A 19,089-nucleotide genomic window follows, 5' to 3' on the forward strand; every position below is an offset into this window, starting at 1 on the left:
CGGTGGGTGGGGTGGAAAATTCCAGCCCAACGTCTTCAAACATATGAAAAGACTTTCATTTATTTTTTTATTATAAATTTAGATTACCCAATTATTTTTTCCAATTAAGGGGCAATTTTAGCGTGGCCAATCCACCTACTGTGCACATTTTTGGGTTGTGGGGGCGAAACCCACGCAGACACGGGGAGAATGTGCAAACTCCTCACGGACAGTGACCCAGAGCCGGGATCGAACCTGGGACCTCAGCGCCGTGAGGCGGTTGTGCTAACCACTAGGCCACCGTGCTGCCCCAAGACTTTCAGTTATGTAGCAATTTCACAACCTCAGGACATCTGGTAGGAAGTGGAGGAGGCCATTCAGCCCCTTGAATCCATTGAACCATTCAATTGGCTGATGATTGATCTGTAACACCATCCACCTGCCTGGGTAACTCTTCACCCCTTTTAAGTTCCATTGGCAAATTCCTTTCTGTTTCAGGCAGTGCCCCTTTAAGGGGCCGCCCCTTTAATTTGTCCCTCAGTTTATTTGATTTATTTTAATTGGTTGAATGATTTGCCACTGTTTGTAGGGGATAGGTTTGCGGGCTTGAAGAAACGTACCAGTTACCTGAGGGAAATGGGTTCAGGTGAGGGACTTTGTGAGGAGAGAGATGCCGTCCTTCCTGGGGCTGCCACTGCTGGGGCTACAAGATAAGCTGCTGTCCAAAGGTGACATTGGGGAGGGGAAAGGGTCAGACATTTATAGAGAGCTGATGGAGAGGGAGGGCGCTCCGGTGGAGGAGGAGTTGGGTGAGGAGGTGAGCGCCAGGCTGTGAAAGGAAGCCCTGCGGAGGGTGAACGCGTCCTCGCCGTGTGCGAGGTGAAGCCTCCTCCAGTTTAATGTGGCGCACAGGGCCCACATGACGGTGGCGAGGATGAGCCGGTTCTTTGCAGAGGTGGAGGATAGGGGTGGGCGATGTGCTGGGTGGGGGGAGGGGGGAGGGAATCACGTCCACATGTTCCGCCACCAAAGCTGTCCAGAGCTGAGGGGAGCCGGCGTTCCCGGATGTTATATCCGAGATTATGGGCCTGGGGTGGCCCCGGGTTCGGAGGTGCCGATATTCAGAGTGTTGGAAGAGCCGGGGGGGTCTACGTGGGGAGAGAGGTCAATGTCCTGGCCTTTGCCTCCCTGATAGCCTGGCGATGGATCTTGTTGAGTTGGCAGGACTCAGGGCCACCAAAGGCGGGGTGGGGGGGGGGGGTCAGTGACCCACCAGAATTCCTGCACTGAATTCCACCACTGGCCTTACGGGGAGTGGAGGCGGAGTTCACTCGAAGGTGGAAGCCACTTGTCGACTTCCTTAAAGTGAATGAAGGCGTCAGCAGGGGTGGGGGTGTTCGGGTTTTTTTGTCTTTGCTTCAGGAGGGGGGGGGGAAGCTAAGGGGAGAAACTAAGGGGGCGGGGTGAGTATGGGCTTGTTATCAATGGTCACAGTTGACTTCGGGTTCTGTGTCTGGTTTTCTGATATTTTTCTGTTTAGACGCAAAACGTGTTCAATAAAAATATTTTTAAAAATAAATGATTTGCCACAAAATAGGGTCATTGGTAATCCCTTCTGCCATGAGACTGTCACTTTAAGAAATGTTTGGCTGCTCATGTTACTGCCGTGATGTCAGAGTGTGGGTGGAGCTGACCTCTGGCTCTGCTTTTTAGTTTCGCTTTGAGGAAAAGCTTGGGTGGGTCTGTGTGTTTTTTAGTTTCATTTTCAGTGTTGGAGCTGAAGCCAGACAGAGCAGGTGCACTGTTGATCTCTCTGCCATGAAAAGACTATCTCTTGATCATTTGGTGAATTCAGAATTATAAATGTAGTGAATGTAAACCTGATGTGCTTCTGTTAAAATGTGTTTCTTTTGTCTTCTGGATGTTGTTTGGGAAGTTATTAAGGATTACTTAGTGTTGTATTCTTTGGGGGTGTGTATTTGAATTGATGGTTGCTAAGATGTTCACTGTATGTTTTAAAAAGGTTATCTTGAGTTCGTAGAATAAACATTGTTTTGCTTTAAAAAATACTTTTCCATTTCTGCTGTACCACCCTGCAGAGTGGGCCGTGTGCTCCCCGTACCACAATCTAGTCAAAGTTGTGGGTCAGGTGAACTCCATGATACACTTTGGGGTTCTCTAAACCCTGGCCCATAACACTTCACCCAAATGAAAATCAACTCAAACACATCCTTTATTAGTCAGCGTGGCGCTGCAGGGTGTGAATACAGCAAACAGTGAACAATGTTTGTTTTGGGACAACTCCAGGTTTTAAGAGTATTTTGGGCACGATTCTCCGGATTGATTTCTAAGTGTGGTAGCGAGCGGGAATTGCCGCGAGCGTCCCGGCGCTCAGCCCAGCGAGGCCGGCAACGCTATTCAACGTGAACTGGTCCACTTAATGAGGCCTCACGGGCTGCTCGCCGCAAATGAAGGCTCGCCAGCTGATTCGCCGGGACCGCGCTCGCTGGCCCCCCCCCGCTAACAAGGTCGAGCAGCACTTAAGCTGCACTTGCTCAGCCAACCCCAGCCAGCTCGCAGCAATGGCGCCCAGGAGACCAGCCCCAAGATTCAGGGATACTGACCTGGCTCCTAGACGCAGTGGAGACCAGGAGGGATGTCCTATTCCACTGAGGGCCCAGGAGAGTCAGCCACAGGGCAGCCAGTGCTGCCTGGCATTACTGGCCTCCTGTGCAGGCAGAAGGTCAATGACTGGGCAGCATGAGTGAGTAGGCACCAAATCCACCCCACCCCCACCCTGAGACCTGACCGCCCGATGGGAGCATCCAACCACCAAGTCTCAATGTGACCCTCAACCCTCTCTCCACCCCCCTCCCCCTTCAATCCTCCAACACTCCCTTCAAACCTCTCCCCCCCCCCCCCCCCCCCCCACCACTGTGAACCGTGCGTGTGGCTAACGATGCTCCCTCTGTGTCTCCTCAGGAAAACCTTTCCCACAATCGTCGGGAGAGGGCCCAAACTGTGCGAGGGCTGCCAGACATCAGAATCCTCACCACCTTCGAGGACTGGGCCCTGGAGGTGACCGGCGTAGCCGAGGACAGATCGGTCACCTAAGCGAAGGCTGGCGGACGCAGAGGTGAGAAACCACCGGGCTCCACCTGGAAAGCCTGTCAAACGTGAGTTGTCGTTACCTCACTGACTGACCCATCCCTCCCAGTGACCACATGTCCATTCTCCCACAGGTCCACCAGCCGACATCGCCGGCCCATCCCGGCCGGCCCATCCCGGCCGGCCCATCCCGGGCTGCAGCCTCTCCTGACTCCGAGGGGAACACCTCGGAGGAGAGCTCCGAGGATGCAACCATGTTGCGGCACAGCTGTCATCCCCACCCTCTACCAGCGCAGATACATGCACCTCGGTGGGAAATGTTAGTGGACAGGCCTCTGGGGTACAATCATGTGAGCACCACACTGCTGCTGATGTAGATCAGGTGGAGGTGGGAACCCCCGGGTGAGACAGCAGTCGGAGATCTGCTGGATCCCAGGACCCAGCTGGGTCCTAGCCTGATGCTGAGCCTGTGGAACAGAGGTACTCGGAGCTGATGGAGACGATAGGGAGCAGCCGGGACATTCAGAGGGAGATGTCAGCAACTCTCCAGCAGATCCATAACCGATTGGAGGGGTCCCAGAGGCTTGGGGCGCAGGAGATGTTGCCTGCAATGCGTGGTACTGAGGCCAACACTGCTAGGGTGGCGACCGCAGTGGAGAGCCTGGTGCATGACGTCGGTACCATTAGTGAAGGTGTCCAAGGCGTCGCGCAGTCGGTGGCGGCCATTGCCGAGGGTCTCGATGGTATATTGGCCTCACTGAGGGATATGACCCAGTACCAGGCCATCCTTGATGAGGTTCTGCGGGGCGTGGCTTACTCGCAGATGTGAATGGCTGAGGCGCTGCGGAGCTTGTCCCAGTCGCAGGTGGGCATTGCCGAGGCTCTGCAGGGCATGGCCCAGTCACTGAGGAGCATCCCTGCGAGCGAAGGTGACCATCAGCTCCCCCGGGTTCCACCGCTCAGATGAGGCTGCATCTCGCAGCCAGCAGACAGGACAGGGTGACATGGCTGTGCATGTGTCATCGACAAGTGCACTGGGGCACTCAGGCCCCAGAGGACGCCCGCCTAATGCATCGAAGGCCACCGGACGTGGTAAGCAACTGGCTGCCTCCGCCTCTGATGTGCACCCTGGCGGGTCACCTAGACGTAGTGGTAGAGCGAGGATGGCCAAGCACATCGAGGATCACTGAGGGCACGAGGGGAGGGGGAACAGGGTGGGAGAGTAGGGAGGGGGTACGGGGGAGGTGTGGGAGGAGTGGGGTAGGTGTGGAGGGGTGGGGGGGGCGGCACCATCAGGCGGGTGGGGAATTGTATTACACATTAAACGCCCATGCGCAAAACCAGTATGATGACTCTGTCACTTTCTTCTGCAATGCCTTGACCCATTTCTCCAGGCATCCACCCATCCCCGGGCACGCCGCATGCGGGTGATGGGTGTGAGTGAGCACTCAGCAGACAGGCAGGGGTCAGACTATGGCATAGGTTGAGGAGCATCTATGCTCGGCTCTCTGCGGGTTATCATCATCCCCCTGCCCTCGACAGTGACCCGCTGACGGCACCGACAAGGTACAAGCACCATGGAGTGATGTGGCACATACCCTGGGGGGGAGGGGGGTGAGAAATGGGAGTGGGGGGTCGCGGACCAGGCCACGTCCTAAGTGAATCAGGCAAGTATGAGGGCCTCCCTTGCCCTCTGGGTTCCCGGACCCTTGCAACTGCTGCCTGTCCTGTAGCCTGTGGCTGGGCCTCAGGTTCCCCCCCGGCCATGTCCTCCAGCCCCTGCTGGTCCGACGCCGCCTCATCATCCTCGCACTCTTCCTCCCGCTCCTCCTCCTCCATCTCCTCCTCCAAGGTAGCCACATTTTCCTCACCACCAACCTCCAGCCCGTCGCCCCGCTGCTGTGCGAGGTTGTGGAGGGCACAGCAGAAACACAACAAAGCGGGCGTCTCTCCGGGCGGTGTACTGGAGTGCACCTCGGAGCGGTCGAGGCATCGGAACCGTACCTTGAGGAGTCCGATGCACCGCTCAATGACAACCCATGTGGCTGCATGGGCCTCGTTGTATTGGGTCTCCGCTTCAGTCTTTGGCCTCCGTAATGGCGTCATTAGCCAGGTCCTCAGTGGATACCCCTTATCCCCTAAGAGCCAGACGCCCATCCTGGGGTGGTCCTCAAAGAGGCCGGAGATGACTGACTGCCCCAGGATGTAGCTGTCGTGCACACTCCCCGGGAAGCGGGCACACAGGTGCATGATCTTCATGTGGTGTCGTAAACGAGCTGTATATTGAGGGAGTGGAATCCCTTTTTGTTAACAAAGGGCACCCCCAGATTGCCCGGTGAGCGCAGGGCAACACGCATGGTATCTGTGACCCCCCCTGGACCTGGGACATCGTGGCGATGGCGGAGAAACCTGCTGCCCGGACATCTTGCCGAGCCTGGTCCATGTCAAAAACGATATAGTCTTCCGCCCGGGCATACAGGGCATTTGTGACCTGTTGGATGCACCTCCAGGCTGCGGCCTGTAAGATATCACATTGATACCCGCTCGAGCAGTAGAATAATCTCCTCCTGCGGCACACACAGTCTGTCATCTGTTCGAATGACCATTGACTCCTGTGCACCCCCTTGCCCCCCCCCCCCCCACACCTGGAACGCCCTGCCCATGCAAACCCGGCCGCAGCAGGCCCCCCTAGTACCTGTACCCTGGCCACCCGCTCGTGAAGCCACCTAGACCGGGTGATGGGCCCCTCCCCTTGGCACTCACTCACCCTCTGGCCATGGACATGGCCCGAGGAGCTGTGTCCCATCCCCTGGGTGTTCAGATGTTGGCTGCTGCGTGTGGTGTTACCTCCCGCAATGTTCAGGCACAGTGTCCAGGCATTGAGGTGGCTGGCAGGAAGCCGGAGTGATTCCTGCAGCTTTGACTGCACGATAGGGGGATCGAGGGGGGGGGGGTTTGAGCACCGTGGGGGGGCGGGGGGGGAGCGGGGGGTTTGAGCACCGTGGGGGGTGGGGGGGGGAGCGGGGGGCTTGAGCACCGTGGGGGGGGTGGGGGGGGGGGCGCGGGGGGTTTGAGCACCGTGGGGGGGGGGGGGGGGATTGAGCACTGGGGGGGTCCGGGGGGATCGAGAACCGGGGGGGTTTGAGCACCGTGGGGGGGCGGGGGGATTGAGCACTGGGGGGTCCGGGGGGATCAAGAACCGGGGGGGACTGAGCACCGGGGGGGGGGGGGGGGGGGGGGGGGGAGGCAGGGAGATCGAGCACCCGAGAAGGGGGGATGGGCGGGGGGATCGAGCCGGGGGGCAGGGCGGATCGAGCCTGGGGGGAAAGGGGATAGAGCACCAGGGGGGACAGGGGTATCGAGCCGGGGAGGCTGCTCAATCTCCCCGCACCCCACCCCCCGCCTCGATCCCCCGTCCCCCCCAGTGCTCGATCCCCCTGCACCCCATCCCCCCTGATGCTCGAACCCCCCGCTCCCCTCCCCGGTGCTCGATCCCCCCGCCCCCCGGCTCGATCCCCCGCCCCCCAGGCACGATCCGCCCTGCCCCCCCGGCTCGATCCCCCCGCTCCCCCCCCCGGTGCTCGATCCCCCCCGCTCCCCCCCCAGTGCTCGATCCCCCTGCCCCCCGGCTCGATCCAGCTGCCCCCCAGGCTCGATCCCCCTGCCCCCCGGCTCAATCCACCTGCCCCCTCCATCAATCCCCCTGCCCCCCCGGTTCGATCCCCCCCACCCCCCCCGGCTCGATCCCCTGCACCCCCCCCACCACCCCCCCCCCGGGTGCTTGAACCCCCCGCTCCCCCCCCCCCCCCCCCGGCTCGATCCCCCGTCCCCCCCGGGTGCTCAATCTCCCCGTACCCCCCCCCCCCCCCGGCTCGATCCCCCATCCCCCCCGGTGCTCGATCCCCTGTCCCCCCGGGTGCTCAATCTCCCCGCACCACCCCCCCCCCCCGGCTCTCGAACCCCCCGCTCCCCCCCCCCGGCTCGATCCCCCGTCCCCCCCGGGTGTTCAATCTCCCCGCACCCCCCCCCCCCCCGGATCGATCCCCCGTCCCCCCCGGTGCTCGATCCCCCTGCACCCCATCCCCCCTGATGCTCGATCCCCCCGCTCCCCCCCCCCCCGGTGCTCGATCCCCCTGCCCCCCGGCTCGATCCACCTGCCCCCCAGGCTCGATCCCCGTGCCCCCCGGCTTGATCCACCTGCCCCCTCCATCAATCCCCCTGCCCCCCCGGCTCGATCCCCCCCCCCCCCCCGGCTCGATCCCCCCGCCCCCCCGGCTCGATCCCCTGCACCCCCCCCCCCCCCCCCCCGGTGCTGGAACCCCCCGCTCCCCCCCCCAGTGCTCGATCCCCCCGCTCCCCCCCCCCCCCCCCCCCCCCGTTGCTCGATTCGCCCTGCCCCCCCAGGCTCGATCCCCCCGCCCCCCCCCCGGTGCTCGATCCCCCCGCTCCCCCCCCCCCGGTGCTCGATCCCCCGCCCCCCCCGGTGCTCAACCCCCCTGCCCTCCCCCCCGCCCGCCCACACCCCGCCCCCCCCACACCCCGCCCCCCCACCCCCATCACTGTAAATGCACAAGGGGTTAATGTAAATACACTTAAGACTAGATAAACACTAGAGGGAGCACCAGAAACGTCATGACACACAGATATTCAACCAATAGGTCAGTAAGATAGAACACGACCAATGGGCAGTCAAGACACACCCAGAGGTGAAACTACCACAAGGGGGCTACAATATAAAAGGACAGGGCACACATGCTCTTCCTCTTTCCACAGGCATCACTCAGAGAGACAGGGGCAGATTAGGAAGCATCACGCCCACCGCATGGATTAGAGCAGACTGATTAGTTAGATTGAGTTACTATCGTTAGATTAGCAAGAGAGTCAAACTCAAGTAGGAGAATAGTTAACTGTTCAATAAATGTGTTAAAGCTATCTCCAAGTCTGAACCTTCCTTTGTAAAAGTGTACATCAAGGAGGCAGCTTATACTACGTCAAGAAGCATAACACAACAGGTGTTACAGCTCCATCAGTGTGCTGGCAGCCATTTCCAGAGGCTCATCATCTGACTGGGACTGAGAGGCTGGCTGTTCCGCAACAGCCCCTCCGAGTGCTGGATACCTGGACTGTCCTTCCCTCCAACTGCTGTGACAGGCAGTGCCAGTGGACAGTGCCAGGGAGGCACAGTGGTGTCCCCATCCGTCCTGTATGTACCTGTGTTCCTCGAACCCAGGTCCTCAGCGCCGGAGGCATCAACGCTAACCACTGTGCCACCATGCTGCCTGGCATGAAAGCTTTTTGGGGGCTCCCATTGGGTTCTTCATTTCCGATGTCTTTAATGTGGTGAATTATAAACCTAGTAATTCACACTGTGTTCTATTATATGTATTGTGTCCTTGTGGGCTCTGTATACGAGCCGTTGCGCGGCTCTGCCCAGAGGGGGAAGATGAGGAGTTTGTACTGGGCTCCACCCGTGGCTCCTCCCACTAACCAGAAGTATAAAGCTCTGCAATCGTGAGCCTGCTGCCAGTTCATCTCGTCGCAGGCAGGCTCTGTTATAAGATTATTAAAACCACTGTTCAGTTCCACTCACGTGTCTTGTGAATTGATGGTCACATCACCCAGCCACTGCGAACAGGAGCACTGAACCCCAGCCCCTGTCCCTCAAGCATGAATCTTGAGCTGAAGGTTATCAGTTCAATGATGTAGCCAATACACTCCCATTCCCCAGCGCATGAGGATATCTGTTGTCAGGATCCCCTTCCTCTACCCCTTCTTGTACCTCCTCCAACCCCACAACTCTCCAATCCCGACTTCTTGCCCACCCCTAATATTAATCATCACACAACCGAGCTATGCCTCCTGTTGACTAGGCCCCAAACTCTGGGAGCCCCCCCCCCAAAAAACTTCTCCTTCTCCCAGCATCTTGCTTGCACCTGAAGACAAAAAAATTATTTAAATTCTGGTTGAGCCAGTTTCTGATAAGATTGAGTTCCATTTTCTTCCCCTTTATCAACTGTCTATTTTTAACAGATGCAACGTAATGTAACCAGATGGTGTGGGGCCAATTTAAAAACCCCAAACAGGATGAGGGTAGGGAGCAGGGTTAAGGTGATAATAGCCAATTCCCCATTCCCCCCCCCCCCCCCCCCCCCCCCCCGCTCCCCTCAGCCCATCCCCCATCACTTTGCCATACATGCTCCTGACTTGTGCTTCTTACATAATTGAAAGTTAGAGGGTGGCATGTGGCACAGTGGTTAGCACTGGGACTGCAGTGCTGAGGACTCAAGTTTGAATCCTGGCTCTGGGTCACTGTCCGTGTGGAGTTTGCACATTTCCCCCGTGGGTTTCGCCCCCCCAACCCAAAGATGTGCAGGTTAGGTGGATTGGCCACACTAAATTGGAAAAAAATAATTGGGTACTCTAAATTAAGAAAAAACAATTGGAAGTCAAAATGACCAAAATGGCTGAACTCTGGGCAGGAACCCTGTCAGGAAGAAGTTGCTGTTGTGTCAAACCCAAAGCAATCCCACCACATTGCCGCCACCCCCTTCCCCCCCCCCCCCCCTTCCCCCCCCCCCCCAACCGACCGATAAACCCACTCCGCTCCCAGAAACCCCCTCCCAGCTTGCCAATATCAGAGTGTGAAACGGAGGGTGAAGAAATAATCAAAAGCAAAAAAAAAATTCAGCAATGATTAGTCTTTTGAAACTTTTTCATTTAAAAGTTAATTTTTTTTTATTTAAATGTAATGGTACACATTCAGAGCTGGATATTGCCAGCCCTTTTACTTCTGCTGTTTAACATGCGCTATCAACAAATCATTGCACTGAACGCAGATAGAGGCAACCAAGACGACAAACTCTTGAAAATTCACCTCCCCATCTCGATCACTGTCCAATTTTTTCACGATGCTGTTGACAGCCTCTGCATCGGTGGCTCCCTGAGGGAACAGAACAATTAATAAAATATGTCACGTTCAAATCTTAAATATTCACTAATGGAGCGAGCAGCATGGGGGCGAAATGCAGTCCCCCCACAAGGTGCATCCAACATGGGATATAACAATAAAAAGCATAAACACACTGCAGATGCTGGAAATCTGAAATACAGATAAAAAGATGCTGGAATAGTCAGCAGGTCAGGCAGCATGGATGGACCGAGAGTCAAAGAGACAGAGTCGACGCTTGGGAGTTGAATATGGCGCCGCACTGCTGGGGCGCGTTAACTCTTGTTTCTCTCTCTCCAGACACTACCCAACATTTTCTGTTTTTCCAATTACAAGATAGAATAAAACTTGTAGAAATAGAAGCACCTGTTCCTCCTAATAACCCTCACTTCATGGAAAACAGGAATGGATCTATTTGGTCATCATAATACCTGAACCAAACCAGCCATTTTTCAAGTCATGGCTTGTCAGAACCTCAATGAACTCCAAGCACCACATACCTTCATAAAGCAGCCTAGTTCCTTCGTCAACAGATCTTTCATTTCCTTGGTGCTCAGTGTGAATATTTTCTCGTCTGCATCTTTGCTGGCATACTTGTGGAAAACCATCATCATCGTCTGCATACACATTTCCAAATCAGAAAGTTTTGAGCTCATGGTGAGGCCGGAAGATCAATCTATAAACTGAAGAGGCGCAGTGAGCAAAGAGTTAAACTGGAACGACCATTTGAATGACTCACGGCAGTTCTGGACACTTAACAGCGTCATCCCAGCAATCGCTGGAAAGTGGCAGGTTTTATTTTTAACTTCACGTTGAAGGCGAGCCGGACACAGCACATAGTGGCCAGAGCACAGGTCAAACATCCCCCACCCCCACCCCTCCATACCATTGACATGAGGCATTCCAGTTCACACTGCAGGTAGGAGCTTGTGGGACACAGCGAGTGGATAATTTTCATAGAATTTACAGTGCAGAAGGAGGCCATTCGGCCCATCGAGTCTGCACCGTCTCTTGGAAAGAGCACCCTACCCAAGGTCCACAGCTCCACCCTATCCCCATAACCCAGTAACCCCACCCAACACGAAGGGCAATTTTGGACACTAAGGGCAATTTAGCATGGCCAGTCCACCTAACCTGCACATCTTTAGACTGTGGGAGGAAACCGGAGCACCCGGAGGAAACCCACGCAGACACGGGGAGGACGTGCAGACTCTGCACAGACAGTGACCCAGCCGGGAATCGAACCTGGGACCCTGGAGCTGTGAAGCAATTGTGCTAACCACAATGGTGCCGCTTTGCTCTGGGAGGCAAAGCATTTCTGTCTCCGAGGTCACAATAGTTTGTTCCACTCCAGCTCCCAGTTCTGACTCATAAAAGCGCAAGATGGGCCCATCCCTTTCTGGGCTGTGTGCCCAGCTCTCTCCATTCTGTGACTAACATTCTCCATTTTATACTCTTATTCTCCACTTGTGCACTGCAGGATTTGAGAAGTGCCCTGCGTGCCTGCAGAGGGAAGAAGTTAGGGTCAGGAACACTCCCATCAGTGAAAGCGAGTGATCCAGCACATGTGGAAAACACATTCCAAAGTTCGGCATTTAACAAGGCAGTAAGTGGTACAACTGCAATCCTGGAATGATTAAAATTTTTAAACAGACAGAAATTAATTGCGACGCAGCAAAGCTCACATTCCAGTGAAACAGAGAAGTAGAAAAACCCCAAAAGTGAGAAAAGTTCCATTGAAAGAAATCAGTTACTTGTCAAAACTTTTTAAAAGTTTCCCCTCCAGATTGTACCTCGTGCAACTTATATATATTTTTTACAGTCAAGCTGTCCCTGATAAATGCACTGCCCGGATAATTCTGTCCCTCTTACCAATCTGCAGAGTCTGAAATCCAGGAGTCGAAACACCAGGAACTGGACCTTTTAAAGAGCTCTTGGGTATCCCTGCCCCTCACAGCTCATTGGTTTATCTGACCAGCCATTCCCCAATCAGAGCCCTGCAACTGTAGGACCCTCCCACATCAAGGTCCCGTTGGCTGTTTTGGGAAGGGTAGGGTTTCACGTGTTCACACACCCATTAACCCCACCCTTTGGCAAGGATGCTTGGCGGATGAATCATTGCAGAGATCAGAGCAGATTCTCTTATGAACCAAAAGAAATGCAAAAAAAAAGCGAATCAAATGGGGATAAGCAGCCAATTCTCCCACCACTCGTCCAAAACGGCTGACCGAGACGTGAAAAGCTATCAAGCCCCAAGACTGTCTGAATTTGTAAAGTCAGACACTTGGGTTTGGGAAGAAGGGATAGTAAATAAAGATTGTATTGTGAATAGTTATACTACATTGAACAAAGAACAATGCAGCACAGGAACAGGCCCTTTGGCCCTCCAAGCCTGTACTGGTACCAGTCATGATACCACCCTTGGTCAAAACCCTAAAGAACAGAGAGGAGAGTATTACTTGAGAAAAAGGGGGATATTGTATTAAGTGCTTGCATGCCATTATAACATAAAGGTGCTGGGCAGACCAGGGGGTAATGTGGGACTGGAGAGTAGCACAGACTACGGTGTATAGTGTATGGTGTATAGAGTCACATGGTAAGAAACTCTGAAAGAAAACTCTGGAACAGGCTTGTCCAACCCCTGGCCTGTGAGCCACAACCCGGCTTTTGGGTCCCCATAGCCAGCCGGCAGACACACTCTTCAAATTACAGGTAAGTTCCATGAAAGATCTGCAATCAGAGACTGTTTCTCTCCCCCATTTATGGCAGACAGGCTCACTGAGGAGGTATTGAGCAGCAAGCTCGGGAGAATATCAGTCTCTGGTTGGACGAGCAGCGAGTGTTGTGCAGGTGATCAGCTGCTCCTTTGTTTTCTTTCGCCCTCGTGCGCCACCGTCGGCGTAGCCCCCACATGGCCAAGATGGCGGAGCGAGTGGGAGGTCACAAGGAAAAGCAGGGAAAGCAAGTAGGGGATCGGGAGGGGAGCTGTAAACATGGTGGCAAGCAGGATACAGCATGTATCCGGCAATTAGGAGGAAGTTGGGAAGGCCTGGGAGCCGGTGGATATCACGGAGACCCTGCCAAATGGGAAGAGGGTCCTGCCAACCCCTCCCCATCCTGATATAGTGTCCAAACGTTACCGGGATTGTGTGTGAGCGAGAGAGAAAACTGGAGAGTCTGCGTGTGTGTGTGCGAGAGGGAGAAAGTGAGAGTCTGTGTGTGAGAGAGAGAATGCGTGAGTCTGTGTGTGTATGTGAGAGAGAGAGAAAGCGTGAGTCTGTGTGTGTGTGTGAGAGAGAGAAAGCGTGAGTCTGTGTGTGTGAGAGAGAGAAAGCGTGAGTCTGTGTGTGTGAGAGAGAGAAAAAGCGTGAGTCTGTGTGTGTGAGAGAGAGAGAAAGTGAGAGTGTGTGTGAGAGAGAGAATGCGTGAGTGTGTGTGTGAGGGAGAGAAAGTGAGAGTCTGCGTGTGAGAGAGAGAATGCGTGAGTCTGTGTGTGTGTGCGAGAGGGAGAAAGTGAGAGTGTGTGTGAGAGAGAGAATGCGTGAGTCTGTGTGTGTGTGCGAGAGGGAGAAAGTGAGAGTGTGTGTGAGAGAGAGAATGCGTGAGTGTGTGTGAGAGAGAGAATGCGTGAGTTTGTGTGTGTGTGTGAGAGAGAGAAAGTGAAGAGTATGCGTGTGAGAGAGAGAAAGTGAGAGTCTGCGTGTGAGAGAGAGAGAAAGCGTGAGTCTGTGTGTGTGTGAAAGTGAGAGTCTGGGCGGGGTTCTCCGTCAATGCGTCGGGTCAGAGAATCGCCGGGGGGCCGCGTGAATCGCGCCACGCCGCCCCGACGCCGGGACGTGATTCTCCGCAGAGCCGAGAATCAGCGCCATCAGGGCCGGCGTGGTCGGTGCGGCGCCGGTCGGGGGCCACCCCACGCGGCCAGTCTGCCGATTCTCCGGCCCAGATGGCCAGAGCGGCCGTAAAAAACAAACCCAAGATTGCCGGCGCTGTTCTAACATGCTCTGAGCCGGCGGTACCTCGGTGTTGAAGGGTCCGCGGATGGCCTGTGGGGTGGAGGGGACGTCCGACCCCTGGGGGGGGTGGGGGGCCTCCGATGTGGCCTGGCCCGCGATCGGGACCCACCGATTGGCGGGCTGGCCTCTGTGTTTCCCGACTTCCTTTCTTCCGCGCCGGCCCCTGTACTCCTGCACCATGTTGGGTCGGGGCCAGCGCGGACAAGGGAGACACCGCGCATGCGCGGAAATCGAGCCGGTGGGACTGCTCATGTGCGGGCTCGCGCCGGACCCACTGCGCATGCGCGCATCCCCCGGGTTTCATTCCACGGCCGGATCAGCAGCTGGAGCAGCGTGAACCGCTCCAGCGTCGGGCTGGTCTCCTGTAGGGGCCAGAATTGCTGATCCTGGGGCCGTGTTGGCGCCGTCGAGAAACGCAACGGCGTATCTGACAGCGCCAACACCTAGCCTCAGGATCAGAGAATCCCGCCCAGGGTGTATGTGTGTGAGAGAGAGAGAAAGTGGGAGCGTGTGTAAGTGAGAGTGAGAGAGGAAGCACGAGTCTGTGTGAGAGAGAGTCTTTGTGTATGAGAAATAGAGAGAAAGCACAAGTCTGTGTGAGAGAGAGTCTTTGTGTATGAGAGAGAAAGCGAGAGTCACATGTGTGAGAGAGTCATGTGTGAGAGAGAGGAAGGAAATCTGTGTGTGACAGAGAGAGAGTCCGTGTGTGTGAGAGAGTCTGTGTGTGTGTGTGATTGTGGGAGAGAGAGAAAGAGTTGGTGTGTGCGTGTATGTGAGAGAGAGTCTGAGTGTGTCTGAGAGAGAGAAAAGCCAGGATTCTCCATTGGAGAGATTAGGTGCTGACGCCGGGACTGACCCACAGGAGTTCTACATTGATGAAAGCGGTGACAGTCCCTAAGTGATCCAGCACACGTCAATGGGCTCGCACCAGCGCTACGTAAAACCAGTGCAATTCCAGCGCCACGCTGGCGTGTGATTCACCAGGGTCAGGATTGCCACTCAAAAGCCTTATGATAAGGCACAAATAAGCACCCCACTCCCCACACACTCTCATTCCAACCAAGATGATGCCACCCCGAAGAGCAGCCCCAGATTCGTAGATCTGGAGCTGGAGACATTGTTGGATGCTGTGGAGGAGAGGCAGGCCACCCTGTTCCCCAGGATGGCAAGAAGGCTGCCACCACCACCGTCCCACATTCCCCACACCCATAACCCCCCCACCAATATCACCCCCCCACCCCACCTCCCCACCCACCCCACACAGCCACCACTTGGCAGACAACCATCCAGGCTAGGTGGTGATCCACCTCCACCACCACATCCCTGGCACTGACTCCATCCCACACACGCGTAGCCCCCACTTCTGCACGCACAGGCCACCAGCCACGGGGCCCCTGTGTTGCCCGTGCCCAAATCTCTCACGCTGTTTCGTATTTTGCTGAGGAGAAACCAGACTCCTCAGCACCGAGTGGATCTTAGGAACCAGCCTTGGAGGCAGTTGGTTCAATTGGTTAACTTAAAACGATGGGTTGGCCAGTGATAGTGTTCTGCCTGACAAACGTCAATAATTGGTTCTCAAGGGCAGCACAGTGGTGCAGTAGTAGCACTACAGCCTCACGGTGCTGAGGTCCCAGGTGCGATCCCGGCTCTGGGTCACTGTCCGTGTGGAGTTTGCACATTCTCCCCGTGTCTGCGTGGGTTTCGCCCCCACCCAACCCAAAGATGTGCAGGGTAGGTGGATTGGCCACGCTAAATTGCCCCTTAATTGAAAAAAATGAATTGGGTACTCTAAATTTATTTATTTTTTAAATTAAAAAAAAATTTTTTTTTTAAATAATTGGTTCCTGTGGGATGCTTTCTGAGAGAACTGGGCAGAAGTGTTTAAACCTTGGAAGTGAAAGGAATGCTTTCTCTCTATCTCTCTCTCTCTTTCTCTCTGTTCTGCCTGCTGAAGTGAAAGAACTGCTCTATTGTTCGGAAAGCAAATTCTCCGAGGAACTTAGGTTTAGCCTATTTGAATTGGCCTATGGCCAAGAGGCATGGGGTCCATTAAAGTTGATGAAAGAGAACTTCCTAAAACTAAAAGACAAATCCGCAAAGTTGGATTACATGTTCACACTTCTGGAGCTTGTCGGGTAGCCCAGGAGCATTTAACGGTTTCGGGAGAAAGATTGAGAATGTGGAAAGACAAACATGGCAGGCCTAGAGCATTCCATGCTGGAGATGAGGTACTGGTATTGTTGCCCTTGCAGGGGGAACCTCTGAAAGTCAAATTCAGCGGCCCCCATAAGGTATCTTATACCAGGGGCTGGTTTAGCACACTGGGCTAAATCGCTGGCTTTGAAAGCAGACCAAGGCAGGCCAGCAGCATGGGTTCAATTGCCGTACCAGCCTCCCCGAACAGGCGCCGGAATGTGGCGACTAGGGGCTTTTCACAGTAACTTCATTTGAAGCCTACTTGTGACAATAAGCGATTTTCATTTCATATCGGAGGCTGAGTAAAGTGACTTACCCAATGGATACGCCAGATCATCGAAAGAACGACTTATTATTATGCCACATAAATTCATTGAAAAATTATCATTGTAGAAAAGAGGATAGGGAGGAACCAGTATATCAGGTGGTAGACATAGTGGAAGAGGACAGAGGTGAAAAGAGTGAGGTAGGGGAAGAGGCCGACAGTTCACAGAGCGGCCCTCCTGTGGGACGACTAGTAGTAGAACAGTTAGATACTGAGTTTGCATACTTAAGAGAAGAGCAATGAAAGTATCTCATAAGGATACAGCAAAAGCATAAGAAGATTATGGGGTGGACCCACCGGGGTGCATGACATTAGCTGAACATGATGTAGACGACTCCAACCTGGTAAAACAGCATCCACATCGACTGAACCCACAGGAACTGGTTCAGATAGATGGGGAAATCCAATACATGTTGGAGAATCAGTTGATTGAGCCGGGTAAGGGTAGCTAGGGTTTGCCAGTTGAGTTAGTACCTCAGCCGGGTGGGACAACATAATACAGAGTACCGGAAGGTCAATGCCATCAACAAGACTGATTGTATTTGATTCCCTGGTTGGAGGACTGGATCAATAGGATAAGCAGTGCCTCATGCCTTTTAAAGAATCGATTTGTTAAAGGGGTATTGGCAGGCACTGCGCGTGCGTGCCCGCTCATCGGTGCTCGCTCTGCCCGGTTCGGAAGTGCTCGGCTCTTCTGAACTAAGCTAAGGCCGAGCGTCCCCCCCCCCCCGGCGACTAGCACCATTGGACCCACCCGCAGAGATCCAGCGCCATGGCCTCCATCTCGGAACTCGCCTGTATCTACAGCGCACTCATCCTGCACCACGTCGAGGTCACCGTCACCGAAGACAAACCCAATGCCCTGATTAAAACAGCTGGTGTGACCATTGGCCTTTCTGACCTAGTCTGTTTGCCAAGGCATTGGCTAATATTGACGTCAATAGTCTGATCTGCAACGTTGGTGCTGGTAGCAGTGGCCCAGCTGCTGCAGGAGTTGTTTCCATCGCTGCCCCTGTTGCTGCTGAAGAGAAAAAGGAAGAGAAGGAACAGGAAGAATCTGAAGAGTCTGACGATGACATGGGCTTTGGTCTCTTTGATTAATTGCACTTAGCAACAGCATTGCTATACTTTACAAAAAATAAATAAAAGTTGAATATAAAAGCCGGCTGCTGAGGCTGAAGACCACGAATTTGCGAAATCGGAGACACAGAAGATTTTAAAAAAAATTTGATGTAATCTTCCTGACTGAGGGAGGCAGAGAGCAGGTCACGGCCCCCCAACGTCGCCATCACGTGCTTTGGGCGCGATTGTGATTCCTCCATTTTGTCAGCAGCAAACAAGGTAAGAGAAAATGGTGGGTCACGAAGATCGGCCGCCGTGGGTCCCGAAGATCGGCCGCCGTGGGTCCCGAAGATCGGCCGGCCTGGGTCCCGAAGATCGGCCGCCGTGGGTCCCGAAGATCGGCCGGCGTGGGTCCCGAAGATCGGCCGGCGTGGGTCCCGAAGATCGGCCGGCGTGGGTCCCGAAGATCGACCGGCGTGGGTCCCGAAGATCGGCCGGCGTGGGTCTTGAAGATCGGCCGGCGTGGGTCTCGAAGATCGGCCGCCGTGGGTCCCGAAGATCGGCCGCCGTGGGTCTCGAACGTTGGCCAGTTGGTAAAGGTGGGTCCCTGGAAAAAATGTTTGAAAAACACTGGGTTAGGATGCTCGATTATTTGGTCTATTTGGATGATGTGAGGTATTTAGAGTGACACACGGAAGGAGCAGGTTGGAGGAGTTATTTACACAACTGCAGTTGGCTGCTTTGGTAATCAATTTGGCCGCAAGTGTGTTTGCCAAAGAAAAAGTGGCTTTGGGCACGTTCAGTGACAGGAACGCCCGGTACCCAGAACAGACCAGGCAAGGGCGTTACTAGATTTCCCCGTTTCAAAAACGAAACAGGAAATTCTGAGGTTCCTAGACATGTGCGGGTTCCATAGAAAATTTGTACCTAACTTTAACCATCGCGGTACCTTTGACTGATGCATTGCCGAAACAAGCAAAAATGATATGGTCCGCAGAATGCCAAACACCGCTTGAGAAAGAGGGGGCCATATTGGTAAGTGAAACAGCGTGGGCCGTCCTGAGTTTCTCAAAATCTTTAAGATGGCCACGATGGCAGCGACCCAGGGGTGGGGGCAGCGTTACCACAGGATGACAAGTCAGGGATAGAGAGGCTGGTGGGATACTTTTTAAAGAACCTAAGTCTGTGTCAAAGAAAGTACTCCACCGTTCAGAATGAAGCCTTAGGGTTGCTACTCTAACCCTTCAGCATTTTGAAGTTTATGTCCGGCACAAAATTAAGCAAAGCATTAGCCTATATTGACTAGAATCCACTCGCATTTGTGGAAAAATGTAAAACTCAGAACGCAGGATTGTTTTGTTGGAGTTTTTGTTGCAACCTTTCAACGTAACTATTGTCCATATTCCTGGAAAGGACAATATGTTTGCAAACCCATTGTCACGGGTTTAAGTGCTGATAAG

At 54.5% G+C, this 19,089-nt stretch overlaps 2 protein-coding genes and 1 pseudogene across 2 annotated transcripts in view; 2 read left to right on the plus strand and 1 right to left on the minus strand.

The window, feature by feature from the left end:
* Positions 1–19,089, plus strand: part of LOC119953455 (protein S100-A1-like) — a 137,296-nt gene that overhangs the window by 11,953 nt on the left and 106,254 nt on the right. The gene's annotated exons all lie outside the window — the stretch shown is intronic.
* On the minus strand, positions 9,797–12,007 carry LOC119953454 (protein S100-A1-like). Its single transcript, XM_038777757.1, has 3 exons — positions 11,906–12,007; positions 10,534–10,716; positions 9,797–10,027 (listed from the first exon to the last, which is right to left on the minus strand). The coding sequence occupies exons 2-3, from the start codon at positions 10,687–10,689 to the stop codon at positions 9,872–9,874; spliced, it is 312 nt and encodes a 103-aa protein (XP_038633685.1). The 5' UTR covers positions 10,690–10,716; positions 11,906–12,007; the 3' UTR covers positions 9,797–9,871.
* Positions 17,325–17,668, plus strand: LOC119953453 (annotated as a pseudogene).

Source organism: Scyliorhinus canicula, chromosome 18, assembly GCF_902713615.1.
Source record: "Scyliorhinus canicula chromosome 18, sScyCan1.1, whole genome shotgun sequence".
NCBI lineage: Eukaryota > Metazoa > Chordata > Chondrichthyes > Carcharhiniformes > Scyliorhinidae > Scyliorhinus > Scyliorhinus canicula.

Bases quoted from the DNA above. Each gene is read 5' to 3' on its own strand.
- LOC119953454 (XM_038777757.1), bottom strand. From the start codon at position 10,689: ATGAGCTCAAAACTTTCTGATTTGGAAATGTGTATGCAGACGATGATG. The intron at 10,028-10,533 runs GTATGTGGTGCT...CTGTTCCCTCAG, and splicing joins AACTAGGCTGCTTTATGAAG to GGAGCCACCGATGCAGAGGC.